This window comes from Coregonus lavaretus (assembly GCF_964263955.1).
Source record: "Coregonus lavaretus genome assembly, chromosome: 4".
Taxonomy (NCBI): Eukaryota; Metazoa; Chordata; class Actinopteri; order Salmoniformes; family Salmonidae; genus Coregonus; species Coregonus lavaretus.
This window is the reverse complement of record NC_139991.1, coordinates 16,260,374-16,275,346: the sequence shown is the minus strand read 5'-3', so window position 1 is coordinate 16,275,346 and position 14,973 is coordinate 16,260,374. Positions and strand designations below refer to the sequence as shown.

The window sequence follows — 14,973 nt, the reverse complement described above, 5'->3', positions numbered from 1 at the left end:
ACAGAGGAGATGGTGGTGTCCTCTGCTAGGTTGAGTGTCTACCTGCTGGATGGTTTTGAGGTGAGGCCTCAGGTAGCAAGTGATGGCAGCTATCTGGAGAGCGAAGAAGGGAAGGGACCAGTTCTCCCTGAGAGAGATGGTGAACTCCACCCGCGTTGTGTCCACTCTGGAACACAAATGACACATGGAACGCTCAGACCACCAGCATTTCATTTTCCATTCAGATCTTAGGTCAAAGTGGGCGTTTTAGGATTGGCCTTGTGACAGCTTGCAGTAGGACATCAAGTTTGTCCAATAGCTATAATTGTATAACCTGTATGCCCGTTTGTTTCTGCTCTCTTGCCAACTCAACTCCTTGTGTCATGTTTAGCTTGACATTGACAATGGAGTAGGCAAAAGCGGCAACATATCTGGGACCAGGCTAATACGTTTAGCCTTTTAATGAATTATTAGTTGGGTGTGCGTGGTGAGATGTATACCTGTTGAGGATGTACCAGACTCCAGTGAGAGCCCCTGCTAGCCAGGAGCCACTGAGCAGCCAGCTGGTGATGAATAGGGCAATGACATACACCGCCTGGAGGGAAAACACTGTGTAGATATAGAAATACACTGGCTCCAGGTAGGCCTGAAATAAACACACACACAGACCATGAAATAATGTCAAATTATCTCCATTATTATTTGAAATAGACAAGTGTGCTCTCTGTATTACCTGTATGGGTAGAATCCTATAGAGAACACCTAGGAACACCTCCTGATAGATGTTCATGCGTTGCAGGAGGTTGATGGTTCTCTTGGATTCAGTGGCATTATCATTGATGAGTTCTGAAAGACCTGATCACATACAGACAGAAGGAAAGAAGGTTCTTTCTTAAAATAACTGTCCAGTGTTTCAAGATTTTTATTAAATCTATCTGCCAATTAATTACAATATGAGTGAAATGGTTCTCCTTCCAAAAAATTGTGATTAATGTTAAGAAGCAGCTTTTCTGTGTTGGAATGGTGTAGGTGTACACCAACAACAGAACAGAGTGGTGAGGAAGAGGAGTCTAACGTGTCCGGAAGCGACTTCACCATTCATTTTCTAGATTCAGGTTCACACAAACATAATTTTAAGCTTTGTTTTACTATTGACAGCTGATTTCGGGACTGTACATCGATTCGCTCTCCTTAAATATTTGTCATCTGATGTATTAGTTTCAGTCTCAAACTTTTCGCCGCCAGCTCCTGATATCAGGGCATAAAAACTACAATCTATACCCTGAATTAGCCTAGTGCACATGTGCGCCCAGCTACAGTATATCCTGTCCCGAGCTCGTTTCCCCCGGTTTTCCCTGGCTAAACTAGCTGAACTATGCTACTAGTTATCGTCCTCATTGCCAAACTTATGCACCCTCAACTTCAAAACGTATTTGCTAGTTATACGTACAATCATGTAACTAAGAAATTCGCTGGAAAGAAACTATATTGTTTTGTTGAATAGCCATGACTGGTTTGAGCTATCTGTCATGTTGTAAGACAATGGTGGCAAAGGATATCATTTCTACTTAACATGGCATCATTGGCTGGACGTTTCTAACTTTCTGTGACTTGTCCACTTTCAGTATGTAGTGTAATACAGCAACTCATTCAAACTAAGTAGGCTCTAACTTCTCCGGAGTTATAGGGTCTGAGATACTAATGCCACATTTGCGTGACAATTTAAAAAACGTGACGCTTCACTCCGATCTTATATAAACTCTGCTGAGGTATAATTCCGGGATAAGATCACCCTAACTTGAGCAGATGGAGTCATGTAAACAAAGTGTGATCATGTTTCCAGTCTGTTGGGCAAGAGCATTATTGAATTACGTTTGGTTTGAGCAAATAGTACCTCGTAAATAGCAATCAAGATCTGAGGTTTCGCTCCAGGCCTGGCAATGTCATCACAGTTTTGATTATGCCTTTGATTAGAGCCAGGCAAAATGACTGAGCTATATATCCATGCATAAATACAACAGCACCCCATCCTGAGAGGTCCTGTTAAAAGATTAAGTACGACACAGGTCACTTACAATGCCATAGTTTTTTTTCTTCCTTTGTCTCCCTTTTAACTAGCTTTGTTACCATGGTTACATAACAAGCCATTGGTCAAATAGCTCTCCCATTAAATTATGATGAAGGGACCCGACCAGACAGACAAGTGGACCGAGGGGTATGCCAATGCCCTCTGTCTCGCTATTTAAGGACCTCGATTTCAGCAAATGCTGTATAATTAAAATAAGGGGAATTCATTTAATGAGGGCGAAAAGATTACTGTCCAATGTTTCCGAGCGAAGGAAATGTTTTAAAAGTGAATGGGCTCATTTCCAGGGCATTGAGTTCTGAAAGAGCACTTGTGACCATAAAAGGTTAGGATTCTCATTGGACTCTGTGTTATTTCCCCTGAGATGACCAGTAGATTAACCTGAGGATGTGGGAGTAGGGGGGGCTAGCCTATATCTACTGTGACGTGCAGGGAGTAGCGGTCATCGTACCATACCTTGCAGTATGGAGGGAGCTCTCAACATCTGTTTATAGTACGAGTAGTACAGGCCACATTCTGTCCGAAAGGAGATTTCACGCTCAACTTCCTGAAATATAAGTAGAGATAGAAATACATTTACAAAACATGAAACAATATAAAACACAAAGATCGAGTGCATTTGGAAAGTATTCAGACCCCTTGACTTTTTCCACATTTTGTTACGTTACAGCCTTATTTTAAAATTGATTAAATTGTTTTTTTCCCCCCTCATCAATCTACACACAATACCCCATAATGTCAAAGCAAAAACAGATTTTTAGAATATTTAGCAAATGTATTAAACATTTCAAAACTGAAATATGACATTTACATAAGTATTCAGACCCTTTACTCAGTACTTTGTTGAAGCACATTTGGCAGCGATTACAGCCTCAAGTCTTCTTGGGTATGACACTACAAGCTTGGCACACCTATATTTGGGGAGTTTCTCCCATTCTTCTATGCAGATCCTCTCAAGCTCTGTCAGGTTGAATGGGGACTGTCGCTGCACAGCTATTTTCAGTTCTCTCCAGAGATGTTCGATCAGGTTCAAGTCCGGGCTCTGGCTGGGCCACTCAAGGACATTAAAGACACTTGTACCAAAGCCATTCCTGCGTTGTCTTGGCTGTGTGCTTAGGGTCGTTGTCCTGTTGGAAGATGAAACTTCACCCCAGTCTGAGGGCCTGAATGCTCTGGAGCAGGTTTTCATCAAGGATCTCTCTGTACTTTGCACCATTCATCTTTGCCTCGATCCTAACTAGTCTCCCAGTTCATGCCACTGTAAAACATCCCCCCAGCATGATGCTGCCACCACCATGCTTCACCGTAGGGATGGTGCCAGGTTTCCTCTAGATGTGACGCTTTGCATTCAGGCCAAATAGTTAAATATTTGTTTCATCAGTCTGATGGTCTGAGAGTCCTTTAGGTGCCTTTTGGCAACTCCAAGCGGGCTGTCATGTGCCATTTATTGAGGAGAGACTTCCGTCTGGCCACTCTAACATAAAGGCCTGATTGTTGGAGTGCTGCAGAGATTTTGTCCTTCTGGAAGATTCTCCCATCTACACAGAGGAACTCTAGAGCTCTGTCAGAGTGACCATCGGGTTCTTGGTCACCTCCCTGACCAAAGCCCTTCTCCCGATTACACAGTTTGGCCGGGCGGACAGCTCTAGGAAGAGGCTTGGTGGTTCCAAACTTCTTCCATTTAAGAATGATGAAGGCCACTGTGTTCTTGGGGACCTTCAATGCTGCAGACATTTTTTGGTACCCTTCCCCAGATCTGTGCCTCAACACAATCCTGTCTCGGAGCTCTACGGACAATTCCTTCGACCTCATGGCTTGGTTTTTGCTCTGACATGTACTGTCAACTGTGGAACCTTACATAGACAGGTGTGTGCCTTTCCAAATCATGTCCACTCAATTGAATTTACCACCGGTGGACTCCAATCAAGTATAAAACATTTCAAGGATGATCAATGGAAACAAGATGCACCTGAGCTCAATTTTGAGTCTCATAGCAAAGGGTCTGAATACGTAAATAAGGTATCTGTTTTTTACTTCTAATACATTTGCAAACATTTCTAAAAACCTGTTTTCACTTTGTCATTATGGGGTATTGTGTGTAGATTGATGAGAGAAAAAAAAATATGTAATCAATTTAGGAATAAGGCTGTACAGTTGAAGTCGGAAGTTTACACACACCTTTGCCAAATACATTTAAACTCAGTCTTTACACAATTCCTGACATTTAATCCTAGTAAAAATTCCCTGTCTTAGGTCAGTTAGGATCACCACTTTATTTTAAGAATGTGAAATGAATAATAGTAGAGAGAATGATTTACTTCAGCTTTTATTTCTTTCATCACATTCCCAGTGGGTCAGAAGTTGACATACACTCAATTAGTATTTGGTAGCATTGCCTTTAAATTGTTTAACTTGGGTCAACCGTTTTGGGTAGCCTTCCACAAGCTTCCCACAATAAGTTGGGTGAACTTTGGCCCATTCCTCCTGACAGAGCTGGTGTAACTGAGTCAGGTTTGTAGGCCTCCTTGCTCGCACACGCTTTTTCAGTTCTGCCCACACATTTTCTATAGTATTGAGGTCAGGGCTTTGTGATGGCCACTCCAATACCTTGACTTTGTTGTCCTTAAACCATTTTGCCACAACTTTGGAAGTATGCTTGGGGTCATTGGCCATTTGGAAGAACCATTTACGACCAAGCTTTAACTTCCTGACTGATGTCTTGAGATGTTGCTTCAATATATCCACATAATTTTCCTTCCTCATGATACCATCTATTTTGTGAAGTGCACCAGTCCCTCCTGCAGCAAAGCACCCCCACTGCATGATGCTGCCACCCCCGTGCTTCACGGTTGGGATGGTGTTCTTCGGCTTGCAAGCAGCCCCCTTTCTCCTCCAAATATAACGATGGTCATTATGGCCAAACAATTCTATTTTTGTTTCATCAGACCAGAGGACATTTCTCCAAAAAGTAAGATCTCTGTCCCCATGTGCAGTTGCTTTTTTTATGGTGGTTTTGGAGCAGTGGCTTCTTCCTTGCTGAGCGGCCTTTCAGGTTATGTTGATATAGGAATTGTTTTACTGTGGATATAGTTACTTTTGTACCTGTTTCCTCCAGCATCTTCACAAGGTCCTTTGCTGTTGTTCTGGGATTGATTTGCACTTTTCGCACCAAAGTATGTTTATCTCTAGGAGACAGAACGCGTCTCCTTCCTGAGCGGTATGACTGCTGCGTGGTCCCATGTTGTGTTTATACTTGCGTACTATTGTTTGTAAAGATGAACGTGGTACCATCAGGCATTTGGAAATTACTCCCAAGGATGAACCAGACTTGCGGAGGTCTACCATTTTTTTTCAGAGGTCTTGGCTGATTTCTTTTGATTTTCCCATGATGTCAAGCAAAGAGGCACTGAGTTTGAAGGTAGGTCTTGAAATACATCCACAGGTACACCTCCAATTGACTCAAATGATGTCAATTAGCCTATCAGAAACTTCTAAAGCCATGACATCATTTTCTGGAATTTTCCAAGCTGTTTAAAAGGCACAGTCAACTTACTGTATGTAAACTTCTGACCCACTGGAATTGTGATACAGTGAATTATAAGTGAAATAATCTCTCTGTAAACAATTGTTGGAAAAGTTACTTGTGTCATGCACAAAGTAGATGTCCTAACCGACTTGCCAAAACTATAGTTTGTTAACATGAAATGTGTGGAGTGGTTGAAAAACAAGTTTTAATGACTCCAACCTAAGTGTATGTAAACTTCCGACTTCAACTGTATGTTTAATGCATGCACAGCCGTTAATATCGTCTGGGCCATAAACATGTTGACTATAATAGACAGGTGCAGTAAAAATGCGTGGTTCAGAATGGGAAAGTGAAATATAACGTCCTCCCCTGAGACATTGTGCTGGATACACAACATTAGATGTCCTTTGGGAAATGACAGATAGTAGGAGGCCTGCAAATGGATGCACATCAGAAGAGTATAAAAGAGATTACACCTTTTTATAACTTCATTATAGAATTAAAAAAAGAAAAACACCAAAATAATTTCACCGCAATACAACCCCTGCTATCTTCCCAATAATCTCTCGTGGACAATCAATCAAATTGTATTTATAAATCCCTTTTTACATCAGCAGATGTCACAAAGTGCTATACAGAAACCCAGCCTAAAACCCCAAACAGCAAGCAATGCAGATGTAGAAGCGCGGTGGCTAGGAAAAATTCCCTAGAAAGGCAGAAACCTAGGAAGAAACCTAGAGAGGAATCAGGCTCTGAGGGGTGGCCAGTCCCCTTCTGGCTGTGCCGGGTGGAGATTATAACAGTACATGGCCATTAAGGCCAGATTTTTCTCCAAGATTTTCAAACGTTCATAGATGACCAGCAGGGTCAAATAATAATCACAGTGGTTGTAGCGGTTGCAACAGGTCAGTACATCAGGAGTTGAAATAGAGAGAGAGTTGAAAACAGCAGGTCTGGGACAAGGTAGCACGTCCAGTGAACAGGTCAGGGTTCCATAGCCGCAGGCAGAAGAGTGAAATGTAGAGCTGTGTGTTGTCCGCATAGCAATGAAAGTTAACATTGTGTTTCTGAATGACATCACCAAGAGGTAAAATATATAGTGAAAACAATAGTGGTCCTAAAATGGAATATATTTTTTGGTGGGGGTATTTTACCCCCTTTTTCACCCCAACTGGTAATAGTTACAGTCCCTGTACCATTGCTGCAACCCCCGTATGGACACGGGAGAGGTGAAGGTCGAGAGTCGTGCGTCCTCCGAAACACAACCCAACCGAGCCGCACTGCTTCTTGACACAGTGCCAGCCGCACCAATGTGTCGGAGGAAACACCGTACACCTGGCCACCAAGTCAGCGTGCACTGTGCCCGGCCCGCCACAGGTGTCGCTATAGCACGATGGGACAAGGACATCCCTGCCTGCCAAACCCTCCCCTACCCTGGACGACGCTGGGCCAATTGTGCGCCGCCCCATGGGTCTCCCGGTCGCGGCCGGCTACGACAGAGCCTGGACTCGAACCAGGATCTCTAGTGGCACAGCTTAGACCACTGCGCCACTCGGGAGGCCCACCTAAAATGGAATCTTGAGGAACACCGAAACTTACAATTGATTTGTCAGAGGACAAACCATCCACAGAGACGAACTGATATCTTTCAGACAGATAAGATCTAAACCAGGCAAGAACTTGTCCGTGTAGACCAATTAAGGTTTCCAATCTCTCCAAAAGAATGTGATGATCGATGGTGTCAAAAGCAGTACTAAGGTCTAGGAGCACGAGGACAGATGCAGAGCCATGGTCTGACGCCATTAAAAGGTAATTTACCACCTTCACGAGTGCGGTCTCAGTGCTATGATGGGGTCTAAAACCAGACTGAAGCGTTTAGTATTAAATGTTTTGTCTTCAGGAAGGCAGTGAGTTGTTGCACAACTGCTTTTTCTAACATTTATGAGAGGAATGGGAGATTCGATATAGGCCGATAATAAAATAAAAACTTTTTCTGGGTCAAGGTTTGGCTTTTTCAAGAGAGGCTTTATTACTGCCACTTTTAGTGAGTTTGGTACACATCCAGTGGATAGGGAGCCATTTATTATGTTCAACATAGGAGGGCCAAGCACAGGAAGTAGCTCTTTTAGTAATTTAGTTGGAATAGGGTCCAGCATGCCTACAGATTACCTACATTTATACAACGGGTGGGTCTAATCCTGAATGACGTTAAAAAGCCTATTTACTATGTTCCATCTGACTGCGCAATCCACTGCCTCATCAGCCCAGCCAGGCAATTTATGAACTTGATCTCCACTATAAAAAGTACCTAGACATTATCTCACATACAGTGGGGGGAAACAGTATTTAGTCAGCCACCAATTGTGCAAGTTCTCCCACTTAAAAAGATCAGAGAGGCCTGTAATTTTCATCATAGGTACACGTCAACTATGACAGACAAAATGAGATTATTTTTTCCAGAAAATCACATTGTAGGATTTTTAATGAATTTATTTGCAAATTATGGTGGAAAATAAGTATTTGGTCAATAACAAAAGTTTCTCAATACTTTGTTATATACCCTTTGTTGGCAATGACACAGGTCAAACATTTTCTGTAAGTCTTCACAAGGTTTTCACACACTGTTGCTGGTATTTTGGCCCATTCCTCCATGCAGATCTCCTCTAGAGCAGTGATGTTTTGGGGCTGTCGCTGGGCAACACGGACTTTCAACTCCCTCCAAAGATTTTCTATGGGGTTGAGATCTGGTGACTGGCTAGGCCACTCCAGGACCTTGAAATGCTTCTTACGAAGCCACTCCTTCGTTGCCCGGGCGGTGTGTTTGGGATCATTGTCATGCTGAAAGACCCAGCCATGTTTCATCTTCAATGCCCTTGCTGATGGAAGGAGGTTTTCACTCAAAATCTCACGATACATGGCCCCATTCATTATTTCCTTTACACGGATCAGTCGTCCTGGTCCCTTTGCAGAAAAACAGCCCCAAAGCATGATGTTTCCACCCCCATGCTTCACAGTAGGTATGGTGTTCTTTGGATGCAACTCAGCATTCTTTGTCCTCCAAACACGACGAGTTGAGTTTTTACCAAAAAGTTCTATTTTGGTTTCATCTGACCATATGACATTCTCCCAATCCTCTTCTGGATCATCCAAATGCACTCTAGCAAACTTCAGACGGGCCTGGACATGTACTGGCTTAAGCAGGGGGACACGTCTGGCACTGCAGGATTTGAGTCCCTGGCGGCGTAGTGTGTTACTGATGGTAGGCTTTGTTACTTTGGTCCCAGCTCTCTGCAGGTCATTCACTAGGTCCCCCCGTGTGGTTCTGGGATTTTTGCTCACCGTTCTTGTGATCATTTTGACCCCACGGGGTGAGATCTTGCGTGGAGCCCCAGATCGAGGGAGATTATCAGTGGTCTTGTATGTCTTCCATTTCCTAATAATTGCTCCCACAGTTGATTTCTTCAAACCAAGCTGCTTACCTATTGCAGATTCAGTCTTCCCAGTCTGGTGCAGGTCTACAATTTTGTTTCTGGTGTCCTTTGACAGCTCTTTGGTCTTGGCCATAGTGGAGTTTGGAGTGTGACTGTTTGAGGTTGTGGACAGGTGTATTTTATACTGATAACAAGTTCAAACAGGTGCCATTAATACAGGTAACGAGTGGAGGACAGAGGAGCCTCTTAAAGAAGAAGTTACAGTTCTGTGAGAGCCAGAAATCTTGCTTGTTTGTAGGCGACCAAATACATATTTTCCACCATAATTTGCAAATAAATTCATAAAAAATCCTACAATGTGATTTTCTGGATTTCTTTTCTCAATTTGTCTGTCATAGTTGACGTGTACCTATGATGAAGATTACAGGCCTCTCTCATCTTTTTAAGTGGGAGAACTTGCACAATTGATGGCTGACTAAATACTTTTTTCCCCCACTCTTTTACACTAACATTTAGTTTTCAACAGCGGAGATTTTAATAAACCTTGCTGTCTGTCTCGCCGACATTTGCAACATTGTTTCAATATTCAAATTCGATCTCCAGCTGTCACACAGTAATGAAAGTGTCAGGAGTCAGGATGAGACAGCCTAGTTATAATGGTTAAATAAAAGAAATAAAAGACAGGCAGGCAGCTTTTTTCAGCCAGTCAAAATCACGAATCAGCATCATGATTAAATAAAATCAAACTTTATTTGTCACGTGCCGAATACAACAGGTGTAGACCTTACCGTGAAATGTCAATGTAAATAGTCCGGATGGCCATTTGATTAATTGTTCAGCAGTCTTATGGCTTTGGGGTAGAAGCTGTTAAGGAGCCTTTTGGTCCTAGACTTGGCGCTCAGGTACCGCTTACCGTGTGGTAGCAGAGAGAACAGTCTATGACTTGGGTGACTGGAGTCTGACAATTTTTTGGCCCTTTCCTCTGACATCGCTTAGTATATAGGTCCTGGATGGCAGGAAGCTTGGCACCAGTGATGTACTGGGCTGTACGCACTACCATCTGTAGCGCCTTACGGTCAGATGCCAAGCAGTTTCCATACCAGGCGGTTATGCAACTGGTCAGGATGCTCTCGATGGTGCAGCTGTATAACCTTTTGAGAAACTGGGGACCCATGCCAAATCTTTTCAGTCTCCTGAGGGGGAAAAGGTGTTGTCGTGCCCTCTTCACGACTGTCTCGGTGTGTTTGGACCATGATAGTTTGTTGGTGATGTGGACATCAAGGAACTTGAAATCTCTACCCGCTCCACTACAGCCCTGTCGATGTTAATGGGGGCCTGTTCAGCCCGCCTTTTCCTGTAGTCCACGATCAGCTCATTTGTCTTGCGTACAATGAGGGAGAGGTTGTTGTCCTGGCACCACACTGCCACGTCTCTGACCTCCTCCCAATAGGCTGTCTCATCGTTGTCGGTGATCAGGCCTACCACTGTTGTGTCATCAGCAAACATAATGATGGTGTTAGAGTCGTGTTTGGCCACGCAGTCGTGGGTGAACAGGGAGTACAGGAGGGGACTAAGCACGCACCCCTGAGGGGCCCCAGTGTTTAGGATCAGCTTGGCAGACGTGTTGTTGCCTACCCTTACCACCTGGGGGCGGCCCGTCAGGAAGTCCAGGATCCAGTTGCAGAGGGAGGTGTTCAGTCCCAGGGTCCTTAGCTTAGTGATGAGCTTTGTGGGCACTATGGTGTTGAATGCTGAGCTGTAGTCAATGAACAGCATTCTCACATAGGTGTTCCTTTTGTCCAGGTGGGAAAGGGTAGTGTGGAGTGCGATTGAGATTGCGTCATCTGTGGATCTGTTGGGGCGATATGTGAATTGGAGTGGGTCTAGGGTATCCGGGATGATGCTGTTGATGTGAGACATGACCAGCCATTCAAAGAACTTCATGGCTACCGACGTGAGTGCTACGGGGCGGTAATCATTTAGGCAGGTTACCTTAGCTTCCTTGGCCACAGGGACTATGGTGGTCTGCTTGAAACATGTAGGTATTACAGACTTGGTCACGGAGAGGTTGAAAATGTCAGTGAAGACACTTGCTAGTTGGTCCGCGCATGCTTTGAGTACACGTCCTGGTAATCCGTCTGGCCCCGCGGTCTTGCTCACATCGACTACCGAGAGCGTTATCACACAGTCGTCCGGAACAGCTGGTGCTCTCATGCATGCTTCAGTGTGGCTTCCCTCGAAGCGAGCATTAAATGGCATTAAGCTCGTCTGGTAGGCTCGCGTCACTGGGCAGCTCGCGGCTGGGTTTCCCTTTATGGATTATGGATATATACAAAGAAATATCAATAGAAAACAGGTCAAATGAAATGAAATGCAGCTAGTTTGCTGTCTTTCCAGCTTCAGTTTGAAGTAATTGTGTTAGCTGTGCTGTTGGCTAGCTCCTCTGAACAACAGTGTCCTGACGAGAGAGCACATTTTCTATGCCAGGCGAAATCAAGCATCATTAGCTCATTGTTATGGGTGTATCCAAATAAATGTCACTAGAAAACAGCTTAAACAAACGCAAATGCAGCTACTTTGCTGTTATTCTGGCTACACTGTTTGACGTGATTGTAAATTAGCCGTAGTTGGCTAGCTAGCAAGCAAGGGATAAGAACGTTGCCTGCCAGTGTGGCAACCCAACCATTTACATTTAGCAGACACTCTTATCCAGAGCGACTTACAGGAGCAATTAGGGTTAAGTGCCTTGCTCAAGGGCACATCGACAGATTTTTCACCTAGTCGGCTCGGGGATTAGAAGCAGCGACCTTTCGATTACTGGCACAACGCTCTTAACCACTAAGCTACCTGCCGCCAGGTAGGTACCGATTGAACAAACGACCAGCCGGATTGGGTAGCAACCCTAGATTTGTGTCGGGACAATATCTTGTGGAATGATTAAATAGTATGAAAATATGTAAATCATTATTTGAATATGTTGGTAACCCGTTGTATAAAAGTGATAATGCCCTCGAAGCCGGTGTTTGGAGGATATATTGGCACGGTTTGCCAGCCTTCGACTTCGTCTCGGGCCTAACAACACCCGTGCCAATATATCTTCCAAACACCGGCTTCTCGGGCATTATCACAAATAGTACCGTAGTCGAGCATCTGACCAAATCGAGCATCTAACCACATTACACAAGATTTTAGTTCTGGGATAACCAAGGTTATCTTCTCAATGAACGGTAAGTCACAAGTTGAATATTTTAAAGAAGATTAACCTGTATTGCAAGGACTTTTCAGAAAAGGCAACATCATCCCATTAAACAAAAGGGGTGTACCGGGCTCCCTGTCAGGGTTGATGACATCAGCAGAGCACAGCTTACCTTGAGGTGAGAGAACCACAGCAGGTTCTCATGTATGGAGTAAACACACCAGGCATGAGCCAGACCAGTAAGCACAGCCAATACCAACCCTGCTGGTATGACAACAGACTGCCAAGGCCACAGAGGTGGAATGCTCAGACGGTACCAATTCTGGGAATCTCTCCCAGAGTCTTCACTTTCACTGACCCTTAAACCCCCTCTTGCTCCACCGCAACTTTCAGCAGACACATCATCCTGAGAGATGCCCCAGTAACTCTCCAGCTTGCTCAGTCCTCTCTTGCGTATTTCCATGTCTGGATGCAGGGTTACTCATGCACGTCTTGCCTCTAACATCCAGTAGTCACCCACTGATGAGAAAGTACCCAGTTTGAGTCATAATAACAATCTCTCCATGTGACCAAGGCTTACTCCCAAGCTCACTCCTCTCATGGTCCAGCAAACAGTCTGAGAAAAACAGGCCTCTCTCTCACTGTGTTTGTTTTCCCAGTCGCTCTGTTTAACTGCCCAATCTCTGTCTAATAACCAGTTGATAAAAAAAAGAAAAGAACGCAATCACATTAGTTTTACAAGGCCATTAAAAAGCAAAACAATCTGCAGCCAACACGTCAGAGGGACCAGCTCGGTCCGTGATCTGGAAGACAACTGAAATTGCCGGATAGGGAAGGCGAATCAGCTCACAACCACAACTGGTGACCTCTCGGCACATCTAGAAAAAAAAGAGAGAAAGAAAAAAGCCGTAGAAAGAAAGCCTAGAACATCATTTGGAAAATGTTGAGACCGTTTGTCAGACCGCTTATATATTTCTAAAAGTGGAGTGAGAGAGAAGTGGTCTGAAATAAGCTATAGCTCCGGTAGGTGCTATAACTGTCATGGACATTACTTTACACGTGATGAATTTAGTAGGCCCGGATACAGCTGCCTCCTTGTGAACAGCGATGTCCCATAGGAAATAACTAAAAGACATGCCTGCCTTTCAGAAACGCTACCGTAACATTCAGTCAACGCTGAGCCAAAACTGACCGAACATGTGGACGGTGCTTAAAAACATATGGATTCATTAAAGTCGGTCTCATTCAAAATGAGCAGACATGGCCGGCGTTCTCCCATGCAGCCTTCTGAAGTCACAATAGATTAACTGCAACAACCAATCACCACTGACTCCAAGAAAATGAAATTAATATTCAGCATGTTTTACTGCACTTAGTCCCCACTAAACCCTGATTCAGTCGAGGCATTGTTCCTGAGGAAAGCTGATGAAACATAAGGAGAGGAAAAACGTGGATCATGTCTTAGTGCTGAGAGCATTGCTTATCCCAGTCATGGTCATCTCTACCCGAGGTCAGAACAAAGCATGAATCATATAAGGTAGTACCAGTAGTCATAGGATACCACAGTCGTCTAGGCTGTTCAGTGTTGTTGCTTTTTCCACAGTGTGGATTTAATATATCTTGGAAAGCCAAGACTAGAATAGCATTAACAGGCATCAGGCTTCTCTCACACACAGACACACACACACTTTTCTGGGAAACTGAAGGGCTCACAATGTGCAGTGATGTCATTCTCTTGAACACTGTGTTAAATAAACACATGGTGTTTGAATACAGGGGAGTCCCTGCTGCCAGCTCTGTAAAGTGACCCATATTTATTATAAATGAGAACATCTGTCTACCTACTCTACGTTCACAGAGAGACAGAGGCAGAGAAGGGGGAAACAACACAAAGACAAAGAAACAATAGAATCAAATATGTGCATCCATGCAGGTTAGCTCAATTAGGTGTGCGCTTTGATTTCCATGACACACTAGCAAATTATTCACAGCTTGGATGCGTGTGTGGGCTGAGTTGCGCTGTGCATTTGTGTGGGAGGTATACACCTGGACTCTCAAAGACAAAACACAGCACCGTGAGAAGAGAGCACTGTGAGGAAAACCTGTTGAGTACCACTGCTCCAGACAAAATCAACACCTGGGAATTATTGAGGAGGGAGGCCTGACAATAAGCTCAAAATGTGGTCCATTTAATGACGTCCCAGACCACGGGAAAGGCACTTCGCGTCAGATTGAACATTACATAATATTTTTGGGCAGAATCATATGTTCTTTTATACTGTTTTGGAAGGCTCCGGGTGGATGTGGTAACAACCATTGGCTTGAATTTCAGGACTTTGGTTATAAAGGTGTGAAAAACAATCCTATGTGAGAGACATGGGGAGACTGTTCCAGCTTGAGGTGTTTATGACATTAGGAAATCCAACAATGGAAATAGATCATAACTCATGATATAAATTACACTTCATGAAGATCTTACCGTCTAAACCCAATTCATTATTGGCAACAACTTGACTATATGATTCCAACGTGAACTTGATGCGGGGTGGGGTGCAGGACAGTCAAGTAACAATGGTCATACAATGAGGCCATATTTGGGGTAATCTTTGGAGATTCTCACCTTAATGTTGGAAAACCACAGGTCATTTTCATGGAGAGTAGCCACATAGATGCAGCACAGCATGCCAAGACTAATTCCCACAATCCAACCTATGGCAACCCATAGCACTGTCCTCCATGTCCATACGCCTGAAGA

The 14,973-nt window shown here is 43.9% G+C and overlaps 1 protein-coding gene across 2 annotated transcripts in view; it reads right to left on the bottom strand.

The window, feature by feature from the left end:
- LOC311128685 (protein C-mannosyl-transferase DPY19L3-like) overlaps nt 1-14,973 on the bottom strand; it is a 50,662-nt gene that overhangs the window by 18,574 nt on the left and 17,115 nt on the right. For both annotated transcript variants that reach the window (XM_084160896.1, XM_084160897.1), the window contains exons 3-7: nt 14,839-14,966; nt 2,522-2,612; nt 713-834; nt 480-625; nt 43-166 (exon numbers count right to left, since the gene is read on the bottom strand). In XM_084160896.1, the coding sequence (XP_084017022.1) occupies nt 43-166; nt 480-625; nt 713-834; nt 2,522-2,612; nt 14,839-14,966 (611 nt within the window). The remainder of the gene's footprint in view (nt 1-42; nt 167-479; nt 626-712; nt 835-2,521; nt 2,613-14,838; nt 14,967-14,973) is intronic.